The sequence below is a fragment of the Lasiodiplodia theobromae genome (genome assembly GCF_012971845.1).
Source record: "Lasiodiplodia theobromae strain AM2As chromosome Unknown scaffold_9, whole genome shotgun sequence".
Taxonomy (NCBI): domain Eukaryota; kingdom Fungi; phylum Ascomycota; class Dothideomycetes; order Botryosphaeriales; family Botryosphaeriaceae; genus Lasiodiplodia; species Lasiodiplodia theobromae.
Window position 1 is genome coordinate 713,038 of NW_023336585.1, and position 23,816 is coordinate 736,853.

The 23,816-nt window shown below is 51.9% G+C and overlaps 6 protein-coding genes across 6 annotated transcripts; 5 read left to right on the forward strand and 1 right to left on the reverse strand.

Annotated features, from left to right (window-relative positions):
* Positions 1-1,375: 1,375 nt before the first annotated feature.
* LTHEOB_3628 (Phosphoglycerate mutase family protein) lies at positions 1,376-2,180 on the forward strand (the record flags this gene model as incomplete). Its single annotated transcript, XM_035512572.1, has 2 exons — positions 1,376-1,913; positions 1,975-2,180. The coding sequence occupies 2 exons, from the start codon at positions 1,376-1,378 to the stop codon at positions 2,178-2,180; spliced, it is 744 nt and encodes a 247-aa protein (XP_035362716.1).
* Positions 2,181-5,640: 3,460 nt separating this feature from the next.
* LTHEOB_3629 (Aflh adha short chain alcohol dehydrogenase protein) lies at positions 5,641-6,813 on the forward strand (the record flags this gene model as incomplete). Its single annotated transcript, XM_035512573.1, has 4 exons — positions 5,641-5,789; positions 5,868-5,945; positions 6,013-6,581; positions 6,653-6,813. The coding sequence occupies 4 exons, from the start codon at positions 5,641-5,643 to the stop codon at positions 6,811-6,813; spliced, it is 957 nt and encodes a 318-aa protein (XP_035362717.1).
* Positions 6,814-6,971: 158 nt separating this feature from the next.
* On the reverse strand, positions 6,972-8,766 carry LTHEOB_3630 (Peroxidase family protein; the record flags this gene model as incomplete). Its single annotated transcript, XM_035512575.1, has 4 exons — positions 6,972-7,678; positions 7,732-8,015; positions 8,067-8,467; positions 8,554-8,766. 4 exons carry the CDS (start codon positions 8,764-8,766, stop codon positions 6,972-6,974), a joined length of 1,605 nt encoding a protein of 534 aa, XP_035362718.1.
* Positions 8,767-11,540: 2,774 nt separating this feature from the next.
* On the forward strand, positions 11,541-13,409 carry LTHEOB_3631 (Kelch repeat protein; the record flags this gene model as incomplete). The annotated part of the gene is made up of 5 exons (XM_035512576.1): positions 11,541-11,556; positions 11,608-12,194; positions 12,250-12,490; positions 12,553-12,865; positions 12,917-13,409. The coding sequence occupies 5 exons, from the start codon at positions 11,541-11,543 to the stop codon at positions 13,407-13,409; spliced, it is 1,650 nt and encodes a 549-aa protein (XP_035362719.1).
* Positions 13,410-13,854: 445 nt separating this feature from the next.
* LTHEOB_3632 (Transcription initiation factor TFIID) lies at positions 13,855-15,256 on the forward strand (the record flags this gene model as incomplete). Its single annotated transcript, XM_035512577.1, has 2 exons — positions 13,855-14,224; positions 14,280-15,256. The coding sequence occupies 2 exons, from the start codon at positions 13,855-13,857 to the stop codon at positions 15,254-15,256; spliced, it is 1,347 nt and encodes a 448-aa protein (XP_035362720.1).
* A 523-nt stretch (positions 15,257-15,779) lies between these two features.
* On the forward strand, positions 15,780-17,026 carry LTHEOB_3633 (uncharacterized protein; the record flags this gene model as incomplete). The annotated part of the gene is made up of 2 exons (XM_035512578.1): positions 15,780-16,808; positions 16,958-17,026. The coding sequence occupies 2 exons, from the start codon at positions 15,780-15,782 to the stop codon at positions 17,024-17,026; spliced, it is 1,098 nt and encodes a 365-aa protein (XP_035362721.1).
* Positions 17,027-23,816: the final 6,790 nt, after the last annotated feature.

Sequence of the window (23,816 nt, forward strand, 5' to 3'; positions counted from 1 at the left end):
GAGAAGGGGCAGGCCCTCATCTAGGCATACAAAGTAAGACTTATTCTTCATAAATATACAAAATCACAACAAGGGCTAACGGAGCGCTCAGGTATGGCTCAGCGAGGCATTGCTGGCCGTGGTGTTCTGCTAGATTGGTGTTCATACGCCAAGGAGAAGGAGATTACATACTCCCCATTCGCGCGCCATGCAATCCCTCTTGTAGAGCTCAAGGAAGTGGCAGCTGAGGAGCGCATCACGTTCCAAACTGGTGATATTCTCCTCATCCGGACCGGCTGGCTGGATGAATACAAGAAGCTCACAGACACCGAAAAAGCCGCCCTTCCGCAAAGGGAGATGCGTGCTTCCTGTGGCGTCGAGGCGACAGAGGAGGCCATACGTTGGCATTGGGAGAACGCTTTCGCAGCAGTTGCAAGTGATACTGTCGCATACGAAGTTTGGCCATCGCCGAAACCTTGGGGAGTCAGCATGCACGAAGTAAGTCACGGTGGCTTTAACCAGCTTTTAAATTTTCCACCCGAGCTAACAAACAGGAAGGTGTTTCTTAGTGGATGGGGCATGCCAATTGGTGAGACCTGGGATTTGGAGGAGCTCAGTCGCGTTTGTCGGCAACATGAAAGGTGGGATTTTTTCATCACTAGCCAGCCACTGAATCTTCATGGGGGCGTTGCAAGTCCGCCTAACGCAATGGCCATTTTGTAACAACAATATTGGCCTTCCACTTGGATTCTACTCCATAGATTCTGTACGACTTTTCTTGTCAATGGCAGTTGATCTCGGTTTGACTTCAATTGTTGCGTCCGGGACTGAATTTGCTACTGAAAAACAGGTAAGAATTGGGATGCCGCATTCTCATTGAAGAGGAGACAAGTTCCAGCTCCAGACGGAAAAACATCGTAAGCTCCAGACTACCCCACTAAAAGCTGAGACGGCAGAATCGAGCGGGGCTAAACAGCCTAACACTAACTCAAATAGGAAGCCAAGACACATTCATGTACAGGACACTGGACACCCGCTTCTTGCGGAGAGGTCTGGTTCTTTGTATGGGGAGATGACACGTATGTTGGGGCCAAGTGAAACAAAACGGGATTGGCCAGGTGGGGAGCAGATGCAAGACGGAGACACACGTGGGAGTTCAACCAATCCATTTCCGCGAGACAGCCTAGTCATATGCAAGTAGGTGGTAGTAGAAACTGCTTATTCGCGTATGGCAAAGTCCGCGCCTGGGTGGTAAGCTGTAGCCACAACGCTGATTAATGGACTCGTCTGTGGCGTAGCTAAGAGAAAAGGCTAAAAGACGCATCTCTTTAACATGGATCACCCCCTTTCACTGGCTCAGCCTTGCACCTACACAACCAAAACTTTTTCGCAAAAGATGCCCCCGATCATACATTTTGTTCGTCATGCTCAGGCGTACCATAACCTGACGATCAACAACTACAGCATGCACGACCCCGACCTGACAGAGCTAGGCAAACAGCAGTGCTTCGACCTGCAACGCGCTTTCCCGCATCACGACCGCGTCACCCACGTCGTTGCTTCGCCCATTAAACGAGCCCTTTGGACTGCACTTCTCGGATTCAGCTCTACCTTTGCGACCCGCGGCATCAGACTCACCGCACTCCCGGAGCTCCAAGAGAATACAGACCTGCCTTGCGATACTGGTAGTGACAAGGAGGTCCTGGAGCGCGAATTTGCGAATCAACCAATAGACCTCAGTTTAGTCCAAGAAGGGTGGAATGACAAAAAGGGTCCATGGGCGCCACAGTCCGATGCAATCTCGGAGCGCTGCAAAGCCGCTCGTGTCTGGCTGAGGGAGTTAGCTGGCGAGAATGACCAAGTAGTAGTCGTAACTCACGGTAGCCTTCTGCATACCTTGACAGAGGACTGGTCGGACTTTGACAAACACACCGGTAAGCCATCAGTGCAGAATGTCATCAAATCGAATATGTTCCCTAACTTAGACCAAACCAGGCACGGGATGGGCCAACACAGAATTTAGGAGCTATACTTTCGTTCCTCACAGTAACGATAATGCATCTCTTATCGAGACCGAAGAGTCGCTCAAGCGCCGCCGAGCTACTCGATTGACCAAGGAGGACCAACTACAACTGAAGGCAAAGGCAGAAAGAGAGTGGGCTGCGGCGGGATGGCAACTCCCCGGGAAAATTGTCGCATGAAGTGTTATCATGAAGATCACGTTGCACTGGGTTGGTAGCCAACGTTCAACTAAAGTCTCGCGTTTGTGCGCAAATACAACATTTAGATTGAGATTGAGAGCTGTTTTTACAATTTCTTTTTGTACGAGCTACATTATTAGATAGTTTTCAGTATTGCAGCGCGAATGCGGCACTGCTCACGAATCCCAAAACCACCCCACACTTATACGAAAGCGACGTATACTTCTCTTTCACGCCCTACTTTTCTTTTCGGACTTTGTGGCTACGGCTTGCGTCTTGGCTGCCTGACTTGGCTTAGTGTGTACGTGTAAACCACGCGGATCGCGGCACAGAGTTGCCAGCTCGAATCAAAGGTATGGAGCGCGCAATTGTAATCTCACACGAAGCCCACAGATCAGACTGTCAGCCATGATCTGTATCCTTCCGACCATACCGAATACTTTAAAATGATGGCCCCCCCTTTGTGAGGTATTACTCCGAGTACCACCAAATCTCGATCATAATCCTCCTTGGAGATGGACCTACGCCTCAATCTACCGTATCCACTCCCTCATTTGATTCAAAACCCTGCACAAGCTTCAGATGTTCTCGTATCTGGAGCAGTTGAGTTTTCATGTGGCCTGGACAGCACCGTTTCTTCATTCATAATTTCTCTTGTCCAAACACTGAGATTTCAAGCACACAAGCCCGATTTATCAACAAGTCTACTTCATATTGGCTTAAACAAACAAAAAGGTTCCAACACCGAGGAGGCCAGGGATATCGAGCGCTGGTGCTTCTCTCAGCCCTCAACATCCAATATTTCACCGACGCACAGGGCTATACCTTTTACTATCGCAATACCAGGCTACCTTCCTGCAACCACAGAGACACCAATTGCGTCCCTCTCATACCACGTCCGTGCAACAATCACCGTCAGCACTGCGACTTGTGCTACTTCACACGCTACGTCGAAACCGATACATATTCGTCGCCTGCTCTCTCTTCCACTCGGTCTCACTGCCATCGATTACCGTCACCGCTTCTTGGATAGTCATGTTGAAACTTTGCTCTCGGTTCCAGCTATATTCCAACCGCTAGACACCTACACCCCGCGATTAACGCTGCTTAGTTGCACGGGACACTGGTTACGGGTGCACAAGCTTCACTGGCGCATTGAGGAGTGCACGAGAATCCTTCCACGAACACACAATACGGAAGGTGAGAGCGGGCTATTGGGGCACGAGCTCAATCGTCACGTCCGCACCATCATTTCAGGTGATCACCATATTGAACCAACTGGAAGAGGCTCACTGGCCGTTTCAAATTTGTCCGAGCTACAGAATCGAGAGATTTTGTTCGATATCACCATCCCAGAGAAGGCGAGACTGGCGTGTACATTGATGCACGATATGGACATGCCGGCACCCCGCGCACGAGAGGAGAATCCACCGGAATATACACCGAGTGGCCATTACCGATTTCACGGAAGGTCACAGGGTAGGATACGTGATGGCGAGGGGCGAAGCGGCATGGCTAAAACTATCCTTTTGGTTTCGCATACACTGGTACTTGAAATTGTGGGCAAAGAGATCAAAGTGGATAGTGAGACGGGTGAGCAGCTAAGTTTGGGGCCACAAATTCCAAGAACATACGGCGCAAGATACGAGATAATGGTGTCAGATTGGACTCATTCTGGGGAAGCTGGTAACGAAGGATATGAGATACCCCCGCCGCCGGAGAGTGCTTCAAGGGCAGTGTCCCCTCCGCCATATGAATCCATCATCGAGGAGTAGTCCAGATATGTGCACACTATGTAATCATGGATTCACCTCTCTAAAGCGGATCCTTTAAAGATATTGCTATTTTCAACATTGGTTAATTTGCCAGAAGGTCCGAGTGTCATGATATTTGTCAAAGCTACAATGGGGAGAGTTGAAATAAGCCATATTTCGCCCACTTAAAAGCCAAAGACATCCACTCAATATTTTCTTCGCACAACGTATGAATGAAGAGCACTATCAGTGCCACGATATGCATGCACTGACGTTGTCATCAAGTGAGATGGGCTTTGTTTCCTCATGGGAGATTCCCTACACGCCGGAGAGCATCTGCACATCCGTCGCAATCAGATCAGTATCATCGTGCTATATGGTCATGCTTACGTACTCAATTTCCACATCCATGCTACAAATGATCAAGGGCGACTAAAGAGTGGCATTACACCCGAAGGCTAACGCAGAAACGAGCAGAACCCCAAAACATGGGGTAATTATACTTTGGTAATTTCTTTACTCCCGTCTGCCATTCTAGTCACACTCCATCATGTTTCTCTACAAATGCAACGCGACGAAATAAATATCAACTGTCTTCTTCGATATTTCTCAAGGCATCTGTGGCGTCGATTGGCTGCCTGAATTCGGCAAGTGCGGGGAAGAATTCAGGAAGATCCGATCCACTTGACGACGACTCCATTGACGATCTTTTTAAGCAATGCAAGCGCATGGCTAGCAAATACTCTCCCGCAGTAACATCATTAGTGAGGCAATACCAGTACAAAACGAGCAAGATGCGCCCGTGGTGGCGAATGATTCGCGCTACAGCCGCCTTTTCTCTCTTTCAAATCCCGGTACTGGCGCAGGTTTGGGACAGTTTGCGAGCCCATCTTTACCCTATCTCTTACCGTTGCGCGAAAATGAGTCAAGCTAGATGGCGTTACTAAAGCCGCCATTTGGCTAATGTCGGGCGTGAAACTGGGAATCTTTGCCAGACCGGCCACAACATTTAGAGCGTTGTTTTCCATCTTACGCCATGTCTCCAACGGACTTCGGATGCCTCGTGCGAGCTCGGTTTTTAATAGATCTGGACGCAAAGGAGTGGGTCCTCAAAATTATTGTACGGTACCAGACAAATCGATTCGTGAAGTGCGGGGTGACGACAGCGGTCGTGGCAGAACAGCGCAGGCTCGAACAAGAGTGGACTAGGGTAAGAACACTATCAATCAAGGGTAACTGATTGAGGGTGGCGAAAAGCATGCGGGACGGTCTGGAAAGGATTGTCTGCGGGGGACGGGCCGGAGCGCGCACCGAGCGTTGCAGGGACGGATGCAGAGAGGACCCATAAAGTAACTGGAGCAATGTACAGTCTGGGGAACTCGTCAGGGCCCGGTTGCTTCTGAGTGGTGGATGAGAAACGGGAATAGGGCCTTTTCAAACCCTTGGCCACGCTATCAACAAGTGTGGGTTGCTCAATCTCGTGAATGATCCACCCATCAGGCCATTCCCGGAGACTGCCTTCTTTTGATCGACGGTCGGCGCCTGTCGTTGCTTTCAGCTCTCGGGTAACTGGGCCGTGCCGCAACTCACTAACGTACATACATAACTTCACTTGCCCCACCGAGCATGATAAATGATGCAGCTTTCGTTGTTAGAAGAGACAGGACACTGCTGCAATTCGCATCACTCAATTTTGAAAACACGTGATGGCGCCTATTCCTCTATCACGCGCTCTCAGCCACGAAGAGGCGAATAAGCTTCTGCCTGCCGATAATTTGCAGGGAAAGAACGTCCTCATTACTGGCGGTGCTTCAGGAATCAGTCTCGCCATTGGGACTTCCTTTGCAGAGAAAGGGTATGGCTAAAAAATCTAATCGAGATCGCACCTTCCAGCAGAAAGCTAATATAACTGGACAAATCTTCCTCTCGTCAGCGCCTACGTTACGTTGGTCGACATCAATGAAGAGGCCGGCAAGCAGCACGCTGAAAGCCTCCGGGCTCGCGAACTAAAGTATGCTGATTCAAGTGCGCTGGTCTAGAATACAGAGCAATTCGGTCTGATGAGACGCAAAATTCAGGGTCCAATTCATCAAGGCAGACGTCCGATCGTGGCAATCACAGGTGGAAGCCTTCAAGGCGGCTGTCAAGTTCCACCCCGATGAGACGCTAGACATAGTTGTTGCGGGCGCCGGCACATTCAGCGAGACCTTTGTCGCACCCGACGAGCCGGGCATCACCTCGCTAGACGAGACCCCGCCAGAACCCCCGACCATAGCTTGGGAAACCAACTCCATCGGGCTATCCTTTACGGCTAAGCTCGCTCAACTCTACTTTGAGTTTACGCAGAAGTCCGCCTCATCCGAGCCCAAATCTCTCCTCTTAATTGCGAGCCTAGCTGCATACTTCGACATCCCATTGATGTCGGCGTATACTTCATCGAAATATGGCGCAAGGGGTTTGTTCAGGAGCATCCGACCAATCTTCGCCAGCCGTGGACACCGGGTTAACTTGATGGCGCCGTGGATCATTCCTACCAGCATGACTGTTGAGTGGATGAAGATGTTCCGCGCTGTCGGAGCACCAGAGGGCCGTGTGGATCAGGCTGTCATGTCAGCGTTGCGTTGCGCATCGGACAAGAACGTGAATGGTAAAGTCTTTTTTTTATTTTTCAGACTTTCTAAACAACAAAACGACTTGTTGCTGATTGATTTCCACAAGGCCGCGCTTTTTGCATTGGTCCCCACCGTGTGCTGGATCTCGAAGACGATCCGGAAGGCTGGAACGCAGGTAAGGCAATGCATGAATTCCTCAACAATGACATTGTCGGTTGGCCTGAGCAAGAGAAGAAAATGCTAGACATCATGGGATTCTCCGAATGAAAAGAAGTAAAAGAGAGGTGGGAAGAAAAAATTCCAATATGAAAATAGGCATTTTCCAACGCTGTGTTGTACATACGTCCGAGGTGCCCATCAGATATGTATTTTGATGGAAAAGTAGCAAAAGAGCAACCTCCATAATCCCCCTTGCAAGAACTGATCTATTTCCTTGGCTCGTTTGTCTCCACGCCAGTGTAGTTGTTCGACTCAGACAGCTTCTCCCACGGAGCAAATACATTCTTACTCTTCTTCAAAACATCCCGCAGTCCAGGGAAATGCCGTCCGATCACATCTTTCATGTCCGTATATTGAACCCAGTGTAGGCCTTCCTTTGTGTAAGTGTCTTCGTTCCACTGGCCAGCAATGAAACGGTCACTATTCAGCCTCCTGCTGGCCATTAGAATGAAGATGCGGAAGGCAGTATCGCTGAAGCCAAAGCCCTCCGGCAGAGGCTCACATTGCGAGCCCACCAAGCAATCTACCAGCTCGATATCACCATTGTATAGCTCGGACAGCTCCGCTGCCAAGACCTTATCGCCTCCTGTAAGCTCCTCAAAGGTTTTCGGGACGGACATACGGAGAAGTCGTCGGAACTGATTGTAGCGGGGAACACCGCGCTCACGGTCCCGGAGAATGTCGACAGTTCCCATGTCGCGGTGCAAACCGTCGGGGGTGGTAAGGTCTCGTAGGAAATTGGGATAGTTTTTGTTGGTGATGGCTCCCGGATAATTTATGCCGAATGAGTAGAAGGCATCCGCAAAAGATAGACCATCCTCGAAGGGCCTTCGAGCATGTGTAAACGTCAAATCTTCTGTTGGGACGCTCTCTTGATGCTCGCCGCTGCCGGAATTGAAGAACGCAATTTGATCTACAGCTCAAACTTAGCAAAATGACGACACAAAGCTTCAAAGAATGACGTACCGGGTATGAGAGAGTGCATCCTGTAGACAGACACGAACTCTTCTGTCAGGGAGTACGGCGCACCAAAGTGGTCAACAGTCGATCCAGGAATACCACTGATGGCTTCGTTTTTGGCGATTCGACCAACAAGCTTGTTCAAGGTCTCTCCCGCAAGACCCCACCAATTCGCGTTCATACTAATTCGAAGAGCAGGGTGCGCCAGAATCGCTGGGGTCCACTCGATAGTGTGAATCTTCGCCATCAACGCGGAGTTGACTAACCGAGCCTTGTCGAAGATTTGATCTCTGCAATAAAAGTCAGACAACAGCTCTCATGATTTTTTGCCGCAGACTCACCCTGTCCAATCGGGGTATGATTTCCTCAATTTGTCGCAGATGGCGTTGTGTTCCATCGCAAACAAAGTGTGCAACATCTCAATCCCAGTCCACCAGTTGTTTGAGAAGCCGGTCTCGACGTCGCCAAACTTGTCGCGAGGCAGCACGAACCCCGCCCCACCCTCGATGGGAACCAGTGTCAATTTTCCGTCTGGAGTTTCCCCACGCAATTTTCTCGTTGCTTCTTCTGTCGGACCGTAGATCTGCGACGCATCCCACCATGCTGTCAGGGTATTTTTGTACCCAGGACACCTGATGTCGGAGGTGTCAAGGATATCATCTGGTTTGGTCCGAGGCAGCTTCATACTTCCACCCTGCCAGTCATCCCCTGGGGGAAGAGGAATGTCGAAAGAGTCATCGCTCTGGCGGATGGTAGTTAGCAAATGTAAATGACACCGAAAGTAGTACGGCGCATGAGGTGACGACCGTAAAATGCCATCAAACATACCGTTTCGTGGAAGAACCAGTCATGAGTTTGAAACTGGATCCATGCAGCGGCGAGTAAGTTCAAGGAAGTGGCAGGTTTGAAGCCCCCAGGCTGTCTGGCCATGATACGCTCGCTGAGAAGTCTTGGATTAGGCGTCCATAGTTCATTCTCACTCGGCTTCTCCGTGACCTTCCGAGGAAAGTTTCTCCCAAAGCGCATACACCTGCTTCCCATGCGTGGCTGGTCCAGGGAGTTGAAGTTCCCATCCGAGTTGCGTGCATGCAGGAATCTCTCGTCAGTTAGTGGCGTATCCTGTGGATTTCCCTGAGCGGTAGCGGATGCGTAACCGTCATGAAGGTTGTGCTGGCGCAATTCGACTCGTAGGGCGCCAATATTTAAGGTACCAATTATCCCCGGAAGCTTGTGCCAAGACACAACCTTGTTCACAAGCCGAAATGTCTTGACAAGCAAGCTTTCCAGGAAGGAAGGCCGATACTCGTGAGTTTCCATGGAAGTTTCGTAAGAGTTGCTTGGAATATGATCCTGCGAAGTTGGAGCGACTGGTTATTCGAGACTTTAGAGCTCTTGTGGCTTCTATATATCTTGTTTACCTATGCATACAGCGATGCGCCTCATCACATGCGCTTATTTCCCTCTTTATTGTGTGGGTATCACAAAAGCGCAATGGAGCCGCATTGGGTGCCTGGGCATCAGCTGTTCATCTCTTCGCTTACTTTAGGATTCTGTCAGCAAGCCAATGGTAACATCAATTGAACATCGCGTGAGATTTTCTTCTACATAAGCCCATCAGCGCGGTGTGATCCTCCCTGTACAACCGAATGATCACTGTTTCCGCGCAAGGCATCATCTGCGTTGGCTCCTTTCCGCGCCTCGTGAGACGGGAACGATATCGCTCAGTTGGTGGCCGGGCTCAGCTCGTTATGTAAGTCGGGGAGTGCAGCACATCGCTTGCCTGGATCCGCTGATGCCAAATCACGCGCTCGAGTCTCAGCCGGGGTAGAACGAGAGTCGAATATTGGTCTTTCATATGTTGCATACAATTTTGGGCAGGAAGACTCTCTAATCTAGTCCGATATTCCCGAAACACCATCTTAGCTTATGTCCCTCCTCATGAAAATCGTCTTTATGTCCCATACTTTGCCATTGCTATCTGGCGCTGTATAGAAGTTTTGCACCACTTTTATATCACGATACCCCCTCCGCGCATACCATTCGTGATTAGTCATCTGTTAAGAAGTGTTAGTGCAGATTCTTTACACCACTGCCAGTCATTGGAAGACAAACCTTTCGCGGCTCCTGTCCGTTCTCCAAAAAGAACTCTGGTTTGATTTGGTCATCTTTGTGCATCGTGTCCAAAGCGAGGGTTTTGGCAAAAAGTGGCTCTTTAACTGCCATTGTTTCGATCATGTCCATCGCTGCCCTTCCAACTCCTTTGCTCTGAAGTACGTGAGATACGTAGAAGGTCTTGATCCAGTAGACTCCGTTATCCGGCAAATCCAAATCGAGGTGCTTCGCCGCAGGATTTCCAGTGTCTATAGAGATGTGACCGATGGGGTGGATTACAGCCATGGAAGGCTTTCGGGGAACGCCTCGAATTGCACTCGCAGTATCTTTCAAGGCGTCTTTCTCCTACTAAGGAGTTAGAGACATCTTACGGACTATCATGGATGGCTGATCCCAAACCTTTGGGTATGTAGTTTGATGAAGACGGAGCTTTTCATGTGATTCAGGATCTTCCGGTGAAAAGCACTACCCGAGCATCCGTTAGGCGGTCTCAAATTGAAATGGTCGATGGAGGAATTCGTCTGTATGGACAACGTACGATCCAGTAAGTGCATTTGGCACCAGCCCTTTGCTCATCTCGCCATTGCGAGTCAACTTTCTCCGCATGCCATCCACACTGCAATCTCTGCTCGACAAGCCTCTGAATATGGTCTGGAGACTCGGGATCCCATGGAAGCAGTTGGATCTTGGACTTAGACGTCATGGTAACGAGTGAAGTTCTGTCGATAGGATCTGAGATGGAATTGCGGGGGTATTGTTGCATTCGGGACGCACTAAGTACCGGAAAAATCAATGAGTCACACAAGTGCGTCATTACTTCTCTCGGCCGAGATTTCCTCCATACGCATAAAGGAAAACGCAGTGGGGAAGCAAACAAAACCAAGTACCATCTTTAAGAATAAACACGATCCCTGTATCATCATCGAACCCTATAAGCTGATGCGTTGGCCAATAGCTTCCGCTACGGGAGTGGCGGAGTTCCTTCCGGCTGTAAGCTCATTCTTCAGCCAATCAAGAGTGATAATCATCCGTTTCCATTAAGGCATGTGGTTGCAAGTCACTGTATAGTAGAAGGGATCTCATCGCTGCTAGTACGGATATGTTGAACATGACATTGGTCGAGATTTATTGACAGTACCTGTTCGAGGCGCTCAGCTATGGCGTTGGGCCGTCTCCCGATGACTCGCGCAAAAATTCAAGACACGGCACGGCTGCATCTTGAAGACAATGTATGATAACACCGTGGATATTTGGAGGGTCCTGCCATATTGCCTTAATGTCTTGCTGAGTGCGGCTCTGCTCGGAACTATGTGTAGTGCAAAGCTTGTCTGTGCTACTTACCTAACCAATTAATTATCGAAAAGCCGTGTCCCACAACATGACACCGTAATCAGGCCCACAAACTTATCGGGTGGGCTGCACGAACAAAGGGGAGCAGGTGGCTGCGATTCGTTGCTGGTTGATGAAACTGTTGCGCCAGTGGGGGCCAGTAAATACGTATAAGACGTCACAATCTCGCCCTACGCACGAAACTCCCAGCCTTCTTCCGTTACCTCTCGACTATGTTCGGTTCTTGTGTACGGAAAAGCTGGCTGCTGGTCGTCACGCTCTTAGCGAGCGCCACAGCCCGCGCTGCAGACATAGAGTCACGAGCTGATGAGCGGTTCCGGCCATGGAAAGCAACTGGGAAGAGCTTGTGCAGCATGACTAACCAGCGAGGTATGTACCATTCGATCGTATCAAGTCCCTATGCTGAGAGTGGCATGCTAGCTGCCATTGTCGGCGATCAGATATTCTTCATGAACGGCAACTACAACTTCATCGGAGACGCCACTAGAGCACCCAAGCCGAATCTCTTCACACTAAGACTGAATGAGAGCTTTTCCGTCACTGGTCTCCTAACAGACCAGCTTTACTCGAGCGATTTGCCGCCTGATGTACCCTGGGACTCCGCATCAGGAGCTTTCTTCTACGACAACACAACCTTGTATCTATATGCAGGTCTCGCAAGTCCTGACGAGGGCGCGACCAACCTCCTTTGGGCATATAATGTCCTGGACAGCCTGTGGCGGGAAGTTGCCGTGAAGGGGGGGAATTATCAGCATGGAAGTCGAGAAACTGCGCTATATGCGAGCATTCCCGGCGCCGGCTTGTCTTTTTTCTCAGGAGGCAAGGAGGGTGACACACCAGGAATCATTCGGTTCAATTCCAGCAATCCTACCGCTTTAACATGGGAAAACGACACATCCTTTTTGTACAGTGAATCCAAATCGCCAGGGCCGCTGAGAAGTGAAGGCCAGCTGGTCTTTATTCCTGTCGGAGAGCAGGGTGTTTTAATCAGCATTGGTGGATATAACGTATGCAGCTCTTGCTGAATTGAGGGCAGGCTCGGGCTAACGTTCTTCCAAATAGGTGGCTGAAAAGGGATCCGAGTACGGCGATAGGTTCCCATGGGACGATGCTCCCATGTCATCCGTCGACGTTTACGACATCGCCTCCAGGCAATGGTACACAGTGGACACCAGTGGAAATGCGCCCCATGATAGAGGAATATTCAGCTATTGGATGACCCCGGCTCCAGACGGCAGCTCGTACACCATAACCGTCTACGGCGGCTGGAGCTTACTCGCCGGCAAGTCATACGAGGATATATGTAAGGAGAATAATCTTACCTGTAGAGTTGCCATAATAAGCTAAGACGCCATTGGGGGTTAGATGTCCTCAGCCTCCCATCCTTCACGTGGATTAAGATAGTCGATACCGGCAACATTGAAAGGGAAAATATGGGGGAAGGCCTCGGCCGCCTCCGCCACCGCGGTTTGAAATGGAGGGAGGACAGTGGCTTCGTTATAGGCGGCTGGATAAAGAACAACGCGGCCTCCATAAATGACAAGGGAAATTGCAATTCGATTTACTCACCGATCCGGCTTCTAAATCTCACCAGCTACGCTTGGCTTTCCAGCTACGACCCTGACAACACCAGCCCATATCGGGTCAACCCACAGATATACAATGTGATAGGTGGAGGGTAGCTTTTCCCTTTTCTTTCACTTAATGATTCACTAACAATTCTCTTCAGACCTTCCGGGAGCGCCACGGCGACTGCTCCCAGCGGTGGATGGGGCTCTAACACTGCTCTCGAAAGCATATTTAGTACACATTCCATTGTTCCGTCCGCACCGACCAACCTCTTTGCCCAGGCTGCCGTCACGGGTGACAGTGGCCCAGTGAGCAACAGCAGTAGTCCAGCAGAAACGTCATCGCAGTCGTCCAGCTCGACTCCCGGCGGCGTCATTGCTGGCGCCGTAGTAGGCGCTGTTGCTGGAACAGCACTGATCGCCGGAGGGGTGGCATTCTTCTGCCTGCGCAAGTACAAGCTCCAAAAGCAACAGCAGTCTTCGGCTGTGAGCCTTATGAGTAAAGAAGGGGGAAGTCCAGCTCTAGGCAATAACCAGCATCCGCGGGAGTTAGGAAATGAGGTCATGAGACACGAGCTCGACACCAGTGATGGGCAGCCCGCTGAACTTCAAGACACAGCGAGAAGAGAGCTGGCTGATTCATCGAATGTCTAGAGTTTGTTGCAAGTAATAGGAGCGCATATAAATGTGCGAAAACAAGGTGCAAAGTTGGTTCTTATCATGGGCTGTCGCGTGGGAGTAATTACCATAACAATATTCTCTGATTGTAGGTGAGCGGTAAAGTGAAGTGAAGTTGATGAAAGGTGAGGGTATGCCCCGGTCGGGGAGCTCGGGCCGCAGGCGGAAGCTGCAGCGAGCTTGGCAGGAAACGCCCGTCACGTCTTCCATCGCCCTCAGCTTTGGCATTCACGCGACCGCACATTTACTCCTTCCACCACGCGCCTTTAATCCTTCCCTCTGCCAAAAAGACGAACCGACATGCGCCGCTAGTCCGCCCGTTGCGAAGGCCTTTCAGTCCATATCAACACCCTGACGCCTCCAATACCTGCCCGCTCCACACCTTGCGCCGTCGCTCACCCTCCTCGCGGACCCGCACACCATGTCGGTCTGGAATCCGGACAACATCAAAGATGTCGCTGAATCGGTTGGCATCGCGTCGCTCGGCGATGACGTGGCCGAGGATCTAGCTCGCGACGTCGAGTTCAGGATAGGCCAGGTGCTGGAGGAAGCGCTGAAGTTCATGCGCCATTCTAAGCGGACCACTCTCAGCACGCAGGATGTCTCCCAGGCATTGCGTGCGCTGGACGTTGAACCGCTGTACGGCTACGAGTCGACACGCCCGCTGCGTTTTGGCGAGGCGTCCATGGGCCCCGGCCAGCCGCTATTCTACGTCGAGGACGAGGAAGTCGACTTCGAGAAGCTCATCAACGCCCCGCTGCCCAAAGTGCCGCGCGAAATCTCCTTTACAGGTGAGCATTGGGAGGCCGCACGCCGCCCGCAAGACCCCGCGCTGACAGTCTGCAGCACACTGGCTCGCTCTCGAGGGCGTTCAGCCTGCCATCGCCCAGAATCCCACCTCGGCCGACTCGCGGCACCAAGACCTGCTGCCCAAGGGACCAGGCGCGAATCCACACCTCGCTGCGGTCAATGGCTACGACAATGTGGCAATCAAGCCTCTGGTCAAACACGTTATCTCCAAGGAGCTGCAGCTGTATTTTGACCGCATCGTCAGCGCGCTCGGCGATGCCGACAACGAAGAGTGGCGAGCGCAGGCATTGGGCAGCCTGCGAACGGACCCCGGACTGCACCAGCTGGTGCCGTATTTTGTGCAATACATAGCGGAGAAGGTGACACACAACATGAAGGACCTGTTCATCCTCACGCAGATGATGCACATGACGTCGGCGCTGCTCACCAACCCCAGCCTGTACATGGACGCCTACATCACCGGGCTGGTGGCGCCGGTGCTGACATGCCTGATGGGCAAGCGGTTAGGCACGGGCGCCGAGGGAAACCCGCTGGCACACTTCGACCTGCGCGACCTTGCGGGCACCATCATCATCGAGATTGCAAAGCGCTATGGCAACTCGTCGCAGACGCTGAAGAAGCGGCTGGCGGGCACACTGTGCAAGAACTTCCTGGACGATAAGAAACCGTGCGGAACGCACTACGGCTCGATCCTGGGACTGCAGGGCATCATGGGCCCGGACGGAGTCAAGTTCCTAATCCTCCCGAACCTCAAGCTGTTTGACGCGGTGCTGAAGGAGCGGCTGGCGGATGAGGCGACTAGGACCGAGGCGGACATGGTAGTGGCGGTGATCCTGCGCGGGCTGCAGTCGATGGAGCGCGGGGCAGCGCCATTGGCCAATGGGGTGGCATCGGACGAGGCAACAAAAGAAAAGCTGGTGGACAAGCTTGGGACGGTGGTGGGGACTAAGGTGCTGGAGCTGGGGCGCCCACGGCTGATTGCTCAGATTCTGGAGACGGACGTGTCGCTATGAGCAAAGACTGCTGGGCTGGGGCGTTCGGGAGGGGCAACGGGTAAAAAGAAGGTGCAAGCTATGCGATACCTTGAAGTGCGGCAACGGCGTTTGGGCGACGACTCTTCAGCTTCTTCCTCTCAAAGTCATGTAGATAGATAAGCGCAGCTACGCCGGAGCCGGCTAGGCAGCTGCATGCTAATGCAATGCGGGCGTGGGCTGTCAGCGTCAAAGCCATGTCGGAGGTGGCGCACAACATCAGCGCCGTGTCGCGTTTGCCGGTCAACACCAGAACGCCGATCGCAAGGCGGGCCAATGGCCGGGGGCGTGGGAGGTTGCTCTAACGGCGCGAGTTCTGGCTGCACGGCGCGCAGCGGATCACGCTGGGGCGCGCTTGGAGTGGCCGGCTGCGGCTCCCCCGCGTCTGCTCCTCCGACAACGCATCGCCGCAGCTCGCCGCCCAACCAGCTGCGAGCCGCACGCGATGACAGCGCATGGGCTGCAAGTCACTGGACTGAGCGAGCCGTGAGACGACCGCGCAACCATGGCCCGCGCTGACTCGCCAGCCCGCGCCCAGCTCCGCAACGCGACCTCGCCGCCGACGCCCGCCGCCGCCCAAGCCGACATGAGCGACCAGTCTACTCGTCCTCGAAACACCGATGCCCGCCTCCAGGCCCTGCCGCTCCCCGCTGGCCTCTGGGGCCCGTCGCCGTCCTCATCCACCACCGCCGTCTCGCAAGAGCCCTCGTCGTCTACCGACCCCTCGTCGCAGCGCTTCCCCGGCCTCCGCCAACTCTATAGCGGCGCCGCGTCCTGGCGCGCCTCGCTTCGCGGCAAGCCCAAGTCCACCACTACCGAGACGTCCGTCTCCTCGCGTCCCGTCATCGTTAGGACTTACTCCGGCGGTACCTCCTCATCTCGACGAGGCTCATCGCACCGTCGCGGCGAGTCCTCCTCGTCGCAAATGCCTCAGCGTCCTGTGTCACTGCCGCCCGCGGCCGACTTCTCGTTCGATGGAATTCTGCATGCTGTCGAGCCCGAGATCTCCGGTGCAATTGATGCCATTGCCGCCATCTGCGCCCGGAGCAAGCTCAGCCTGGCCGATGAGTATGCCGCCCACCGGCCGCCCCACGAGGTCCTCGACCCCGCAATACCAATTGATCCCCAGCAGCGCCAGCGCTGGTGGAGCGTTGTGAGAGACACCGCGCTGTCGGCCGTGCCCGAGGCCAGCAGCAGCAGTGAGCGCTTGGTCGGCAGCAGGACTGCCTCACGCGCTTCCGTCTCGTCCGCTGCCGGCCACAGCTCGCGCGGCAGGAAGAACTCGGCTTACGGTAGTTTGAAGAGCATTGTATCCGGAGACAGTCACGCTCGCAAGGGACTCGCTGCCCTTTTCGGCTCCAACGATGGCCATGCCGATGCCGATGACTATCATGAGCCCCCATCACCTACTGGATTCCACCATGCCGCCCATTGGATGGTGTCCGACTCCACTCACCCGTCCATTACCCTGTCCTCTGGCCCCGCCGCTCGAGCTGCGTCTCCGCGTGTATCCCTTGCCACTTCCGAAGAGCCTGTAGGTACGAGGGCGTCTTCAAGTCTTAACGGTAACGCAACAACGCATCATCTACCTCGTCCGCGTTCCACCTCTCTCCCGACATGGCTTCCATGGTCTAATGAGGGGACTCGTCTCACTGATCACGCTGCCCCAACTGTTCCCCGTAGGCCGGATGCTGGTACAGCAGCAGAGAAAAGCCTGAAAGAGCTCCTGCGCACAACCGGTCCATCCGGTGAAGGGCGAAAACCCATTGGATCGACGGGATAACGTCAATCTCACGTCCACGGGGCTATTGGTTCCTGCCGAGCACTTCGGTCCCAAACATCCCACGCCGAGTGACACGTGACCAAGGCAGCAACATCTGTATCCGTCCGCGCGCTATTCGTAGCCATGTTCCTCATGCGGAGTTAACTGACCAGACTCTATGCCCGGTCAGCGGATGTCCCGTTTGTCTTTCCCTGATCTTTTCGTCCAGCACACCCTCTATCACCTGTCTTGGCGTACATTTGACCTCTACCGGCGGCTTCATTCTGCTTTTAACAACACCCCTGTGCCACCATGTTGCCTGGTTTGTGCTTCTTTTGCGAGTCTGTACTCGGACCTCTAAAAATTGCTCTGCGCTACGACCTCCTCTTCAGCGCCAGCACGGACGATGAACAAAAAAGACTGCATTTCCACGGCGCTCTGCTTCATGACCTCAACTACTCTGTGGCTTGGATGGCGCTTCCCGCCAGGATATGAGGGCAGTGCTTTGTCTTTTTTTTTTCTTTTTTGCTTTTTTTTTCGAACATCCTTTCGCGCTTTGATTCTCTTCACGAGCTGGTCTTACGAATCCCCTTCCTTGAATGGGTAGATTGATGGCGTTTCGTTCTTGATTTGGCCCTCGCCGTATGGCAAAAGGGCCGGGAGGGACTTTTGCAGCGCTTTCTTCGCAGATGATTCATGACTTACGATTATCATGATGCAATGAATTATACGTTTCTCATCATGCGGGCGTGCCTGTGTGCAAGAAGCAATATTGATTTGGATATCTTGACTTTCTGGAGACCAGTGACTGTTCTTCCATACCGACCGAGGCATCCGGAATTGTTGAAGGTTCTTGGCACTATTGATGGTTGCCAAGATTTTCCTGTCGCGACGGAGTTTACTTCCTTCCTGGCCAAGGCTATCCAGATGACCTTTATATCTAAGGAGTACGCTATCGATCGAGAGAAGTCCCTCCTGTTCAGCTTTTCCTTGTTTGAGGCCTTGGGAAAGCTCATCACAACCGTTGTTGCATAACATGATGTCAGCATATCCTTCGCTTACCGTAACTCTTATGCGCAGTACAGTTGAGGAAGCCGAATTCTCCAAGAGACGGTCAACCACTCTGAACGTGAGAGCGACTTAGACATCGAATGATATGGTAGCTCCATGGTTTATATAACAAACACAACAAATAACTTTGCTTTCAAGGTTCGCTAGGACGTCTGAGGCTGAAAATCGCCCTTTCCGTAATAGTGACTTCCTCATTTACAGTGGCGGAGTATAGTGGTGCAGTGGTTACTACAGTCCCCTCTTGTGACCGATGGCTAGCGTGGATTTGTTTTTTGCTCATGCCATGGGTAGCTGAAGCTATTGTCCGGACGTGTATGTAGAATTTTAACTCCACACTCTCGGAGTCTCATCCGAACAATGGTTTCAACTACCTACATATGCTATTTTTCAAACGCAGAGCTGGGGCATAGTTATGCTACGATCTAAAGCCCTGCTGTTCTTCGCGCTAGCCATCGGCTGCGAGAGGGGGCTGTATCTTCAGTACGTCGTATCACTGTCGGAACTTTTTGTCTCACACCGCAGGCGCAGCTGACTTGTGGCTAGTGACACAGAGCCCACCATCCACAGATTTAAGTTGAGTTGAGTTTCACCATGCAACGAGCCATCACGGGGCGGCCTCCGCATGATCATATTCTAGGCCAATATCAACCAGCATGCAGATGGGCATGGGGAAAGCGAGCGTTTATTGGTCAACGAACAGGGATATATCTGGGCTGAAGAGAATGAGGCTATTTTTGAATGGAACACGGAGGCTATTTTAATGCAACTCTGCCACCGCAGCCTATTACTTGATAAAACAGATCAAGGACTTTGAAAGACTAGATAACTGATGATGTTGGTTTGAATATACCCCTTTCAGCTTGGACCGTCATGAATGTCTTTAGAAGGCATTGTGCTTGAGCCCGAGTATAAAGAGCGAAACCATCCGAAGCCCAAGCACGGAGAGTAGCGAGTCCTCTTTCGCCGGCTTCGCGAGCCCAATACCGAAAAGTCTGATCGTGTCCGATTGCCGGGCCGACCTTCGGCCTCCTCCCATCACGTTGAGGGCGAATGTCGGGATCCCCGAAGGAATAAGTGCCCGAGGGGAGCACCGATGCCAAATATGCAGCCTAGTGTGGCCCTCAAGGAACAAAATGCATGACCACATCCGGAAAGCCCACCCGAAGGGAGCTCGCGGAAAAGGCGATCCGACGAAGGGGCCCGTACAGGCGACGGTGTCGAAACCTGCCACCAGGACCAATAGAACCCCGGAACTGGAAGGGGCACCGAAGGATCCCGAAGAGCTCCTACAGTCTTCGGCGGAACAGGAAGCCCAGCCGGGTTGGGGCTTTCGGGGATGGAGTTACGCGATCGCCAACGCCAAGTTGGGCAACGCGCGTGAAGAAACCGCCGCACATTACCTTTTTAATCCATAAAATGCCAAACTGGAATCTAGCGGCAAGTGAAAGATGATGCAGTAGCATCCAAATCTGCCTCACTAGGCCTTGTGAAACTCCATTGCAAAGCTTTGGGGCTCTTGACCTAAGTTTAGTAACACTGCGCTCCAGAAAACAGCCGACTTGTCTAAGCTTTAAGAAACTAGAGCATTTAGGCAACATTCTAGATTAGGTCTTGGATTCATTGATCCATGAATGCAATACATGAGCCATCTCGTACAACTGAATTTCCGTGCAGTTCGCGCTTTGAGCGTAAGTATATAAAGAATCTTTGACAGCGTAAGCTACACGGGCACATTCGCAATTCACAACAGTCTTGCCATACACAATCAATCCACCCTTTTACGGGCCCGTCTGTCATATTTGACAAGATGAACAATTCCAACCTCGCACACGATGTTGGTCATAACGGGATTTACACTAGCTTTTGGATCAATTGGACGCGGGGCCGCATTTTTGGTGCGACAATCACGCTGACAACCCGCAACGGTGCCCTTTTGATCGCTTTCTTAGCTCTCTTTGCGAGCCTTGCTGGAACTGGCCTTTGGAGGATCACATGCTTCATCCTACACCACATCTATTCTATCGAGACTACCCAAGATGCTCTTCACCACCAACGTCAGCTGATATTGCGCAATTCTGCGAATGGAACGTCCGGCCTATGGAACTTGACACGGATAATCTGGGCTTGGAGTTCCAGGAAAGCACACAACTATTACAAACGATTTATGCCGCTATTCCTATTCACTCTCCTGCTTCTAGGTGCGTCTGGAGCGGCCAGCACGTTCTCTTCGAAGATACCGACAGCTATGGGCCACGAGGTGCTTATATCTAGTCGAATCTGCGGCTTTAACGACATAGCCGGCTATGATTACCTGGACATGCTTCGATACTTTTTTCCAATTCAGTCTTCTCTACTGGTATTAGCATCGAGTTATGCTTCACAATGCTATGCAAGAAATACGGAGGATGACAACTGTCTGCAATACGTCAAATTAAGGCTGCCCACAACGATAAATCGAAATGCGTCCTGCCCGTTCCAAGAAAAGGTATGCAAACTCAAACATGGTAATATCGTCTTGGATACCGGCTTTATCGACAGCCATCATGACCTCGGTGTCAATGCACCGGCTGAAAACGGAGTTCTATTTCGGATGGTTACCAGTTGCGCTCCACTGCAGACCGAAGGATTCAAGAGATCGGCCCCGCGAAACGACTCGGAACTCAACTTTACTTACTACTCGTATGGGCCCACATATTCTGAACAATTCAGGCGAGACCCTTTACGACAAGGCGCAACCTACCTGTATCCTGAGGTTTCAGTAAAGGAATTCCATGATGTAGAGCCTGGAAGTGAGGATTACACCATTTGGTCAGTGAATCTTGCATCTTGTCGGTACAAGGCTTTTTTTTTTTGTTTTTGACTCTGCTCCAGGACGGAATTTAGCAATGTCCGCAACGGCACATTAGACCTTGGTTCAACATTCGAGCCGATTCCAGAATTAGCGAGTTCCGATGCCGACCTTCAGATTCTCTTCTTATCCGCCAACAGAGTGAAATTTAATTCCAATTTGAGTGATCCATGGTATTCAGCACACCGAGAGATGGGTAAAATAGAAATAGTGGTGTCGGTTGTGGGATCTAGTGAACAGGACTTGCCACGAATTTACGGAGATGAGCCAGCATACCCTCTTGCGTGCAAAGTGCAGCGTCAGATCTGCAACCCGAATCTTCCTGAAGAAACGCGCTGCACACCACTCAGCGCACTCATATGGATGTGTTCAACCAAGCGGACGCCTTATGGGATATTCAGAAAAAATAAAAGGTCCTGGAATGGATCGTAAATATATTCATGGGTATCGTGGACGTGCCTTCGGTTGTTTCTGAACTTCGGAACCAGGCCTTGCTTGCCAGATCCTTTTTGAACTCAGGATTCCAGGAGCCGCTTCCGGATGATTAGTGGCAATTCGAAGTTGAAAGTTGGCATAACATATCCATGGCTTACCTCCAGAATCAGCCTGTCTCAATAGCTAATGGTCCTTCAGATCCTAAACCCTGCGGTATCTGTTTCCACCAAACGGCACGGAGCAGCACAACCTTTGCAAGAAACAGGCAAGCATCCGACCACTCTCCCAAGCAAATTTCCATGTCAATCTTAGCCCACTAACTTTTCTATGCTCCCCCTCCGAACAGAAAGTTTACTCCCGCCCCCATTTCAATTTCTCGGTCTTCTGGCTCGCGTTCACCCTCATCCTTAGCACCATCATCATCCTCCTTTCCTACACCCTCGAGATGCTAGTATTCTACCTTCGACACCGCTTCCGTCGCGACACCTACGCTCGTCTCGAGTGGGCCGCCAACGAAGCGCTACAGTTACAGCGTCTGGTAAACGAAGAACTTGGTATCGGCCCCTGGAAGGGCTGCTGCGATGCCGTGCCTGTTCCTATCGATGCAAGTGAGCGGCTCGCAATCCTCGATGCCTCGGACCCGAACCATCCACGGTTGAAAGCGCCCATGAAGAGTTTTGATCAACTGTTGGCTGCTGGTGAGACACTGGTGGGAGACGAAGGAGTAATTCGGGGTGCATGTGGAAGAAGGGAGGACTCTAGCAAGGTGGAAGAGCCAGCGATAGTCTCAGATACGGCGGTGTCAATGTCTAGTAGGAGTTCTGAGGGTGCGGCTGGGAACACAAACGAGTGATGTTGTGTTGCCGGTAGGAACGGGCATTTCCGGCCAAGGATTAGGGAATGGCTATGATGCTATAACTCAGTACTGGAGGGGCGCTCATTATCGGATGGCTTTGCCAGTGTGCACTCGTTTGGAGCTGTCTATTCCATTACGTATCGGGATCGTTGTCAGAGGGGAACCTGTCCTGTCGTTATCTCATCTCATTTCCTGCAGACATACCTAACAGCATCTGTGGCAACATGTCCAGCAGCTGACCTGTCTACCTTCCGATTAGGCAATTCTTCCTTCCGGTCTAGACGCATCCAGCTCAATATCACTGCTGAGGCCGCACTACGCCAGCGCTTTGACCTGAGATCTTCACTGCAAGACCACAAAGCCAGACATGCTGACCGTGCGCTTAGTGTAGTATGTGATGGGCACCCGCAGCCAGCAACTTTTTGCCGCCGAGGACCGGAGCACATTACATTCGCGTTGCGCCGTCGGGCTATTGCTAAGGCCGAGACCGATTCACGGCGTAAAACCTGCGCAAATTACGTTTTACAATTTGTGCCCCCTTCTTCAAGGAAGTTGAAAGATCTTCGTTTAAGTCCACCACCGAAGAAGTTGCGTTGAAGAGTGCGAAATCTTCGTAGTAGATGGCTCTTTGTTGTAGCTGTTGTCCCATCGGCCGACAAGCGCGGATCCGACCACACCAGCTTGGCAGATGGGAGATAAAGTCATGGCTCTGAACGGCCGGGCTGTTTGCTTAGGCCATCACGTACTCTTACGCACGTAGTGCGACTGTGAGGCTCCGCGCCACCGGAGCTGCGTCTCTGCGGCGAAAGCGCCCAACGAAATTGTTTTGTTCGATGATCATTTCTGAATTTATCTCTGGCGCGTCAAACATCCAGTTAGCCAGAACATGCCAAAGCTTGAGCCGCCTGCAAGAGACACAGGAGGCTGGGTTCCACCGCCTCGAGGTGGATGCTTGATTGATTGCACTTGGCATCGGGTGTAGCCCATGCGTTCATGCCTAACAGGCCTAACAGGTCTGCGTGACGGAATAGGAGAGGCAGAGAGAAGGAGCACAATGTCTCAATTGAGGACGATGGATGGTGTGGGGCCAGCCGTGAGCTCAACAGTAACGGAACACGAGGTGGCGAAGGGGGGATACAAGGGCACATCGCTCACTCAAAAGCATCTCACGGTATCTGATAGTTCTCTTTTCCTTTGCGCCCCCCTTTTTTGACCAGAAGCAAAGTCTTCTAGAGATCCGAATTTATTACCTACGGCTATTTCAAAGGTGAAGCTAGACGATTATTCCCCTCCAGGCCAAACAATCGATTATGCTGTATTACTAAGCGTTTCCCTGCCTGGTTGGTCGGAAATGCAAGAAGGGCCTTTGTTGCAATGAACATCTGATATAAGCAAATTGAAAATGCGGTTAACTATTCTTGGTTGCGAAGGGTATTAGTGATTAAATGGTACTGTCAAACTCCTGAGTCTGGTATCCACAGCATCTGGTGAACGACCCCCTGACAGTAAAAGGAATAAAGATATCGCCATATGAATCATCTGCTCTGTGCAAGGATGGATGATGAAGCCC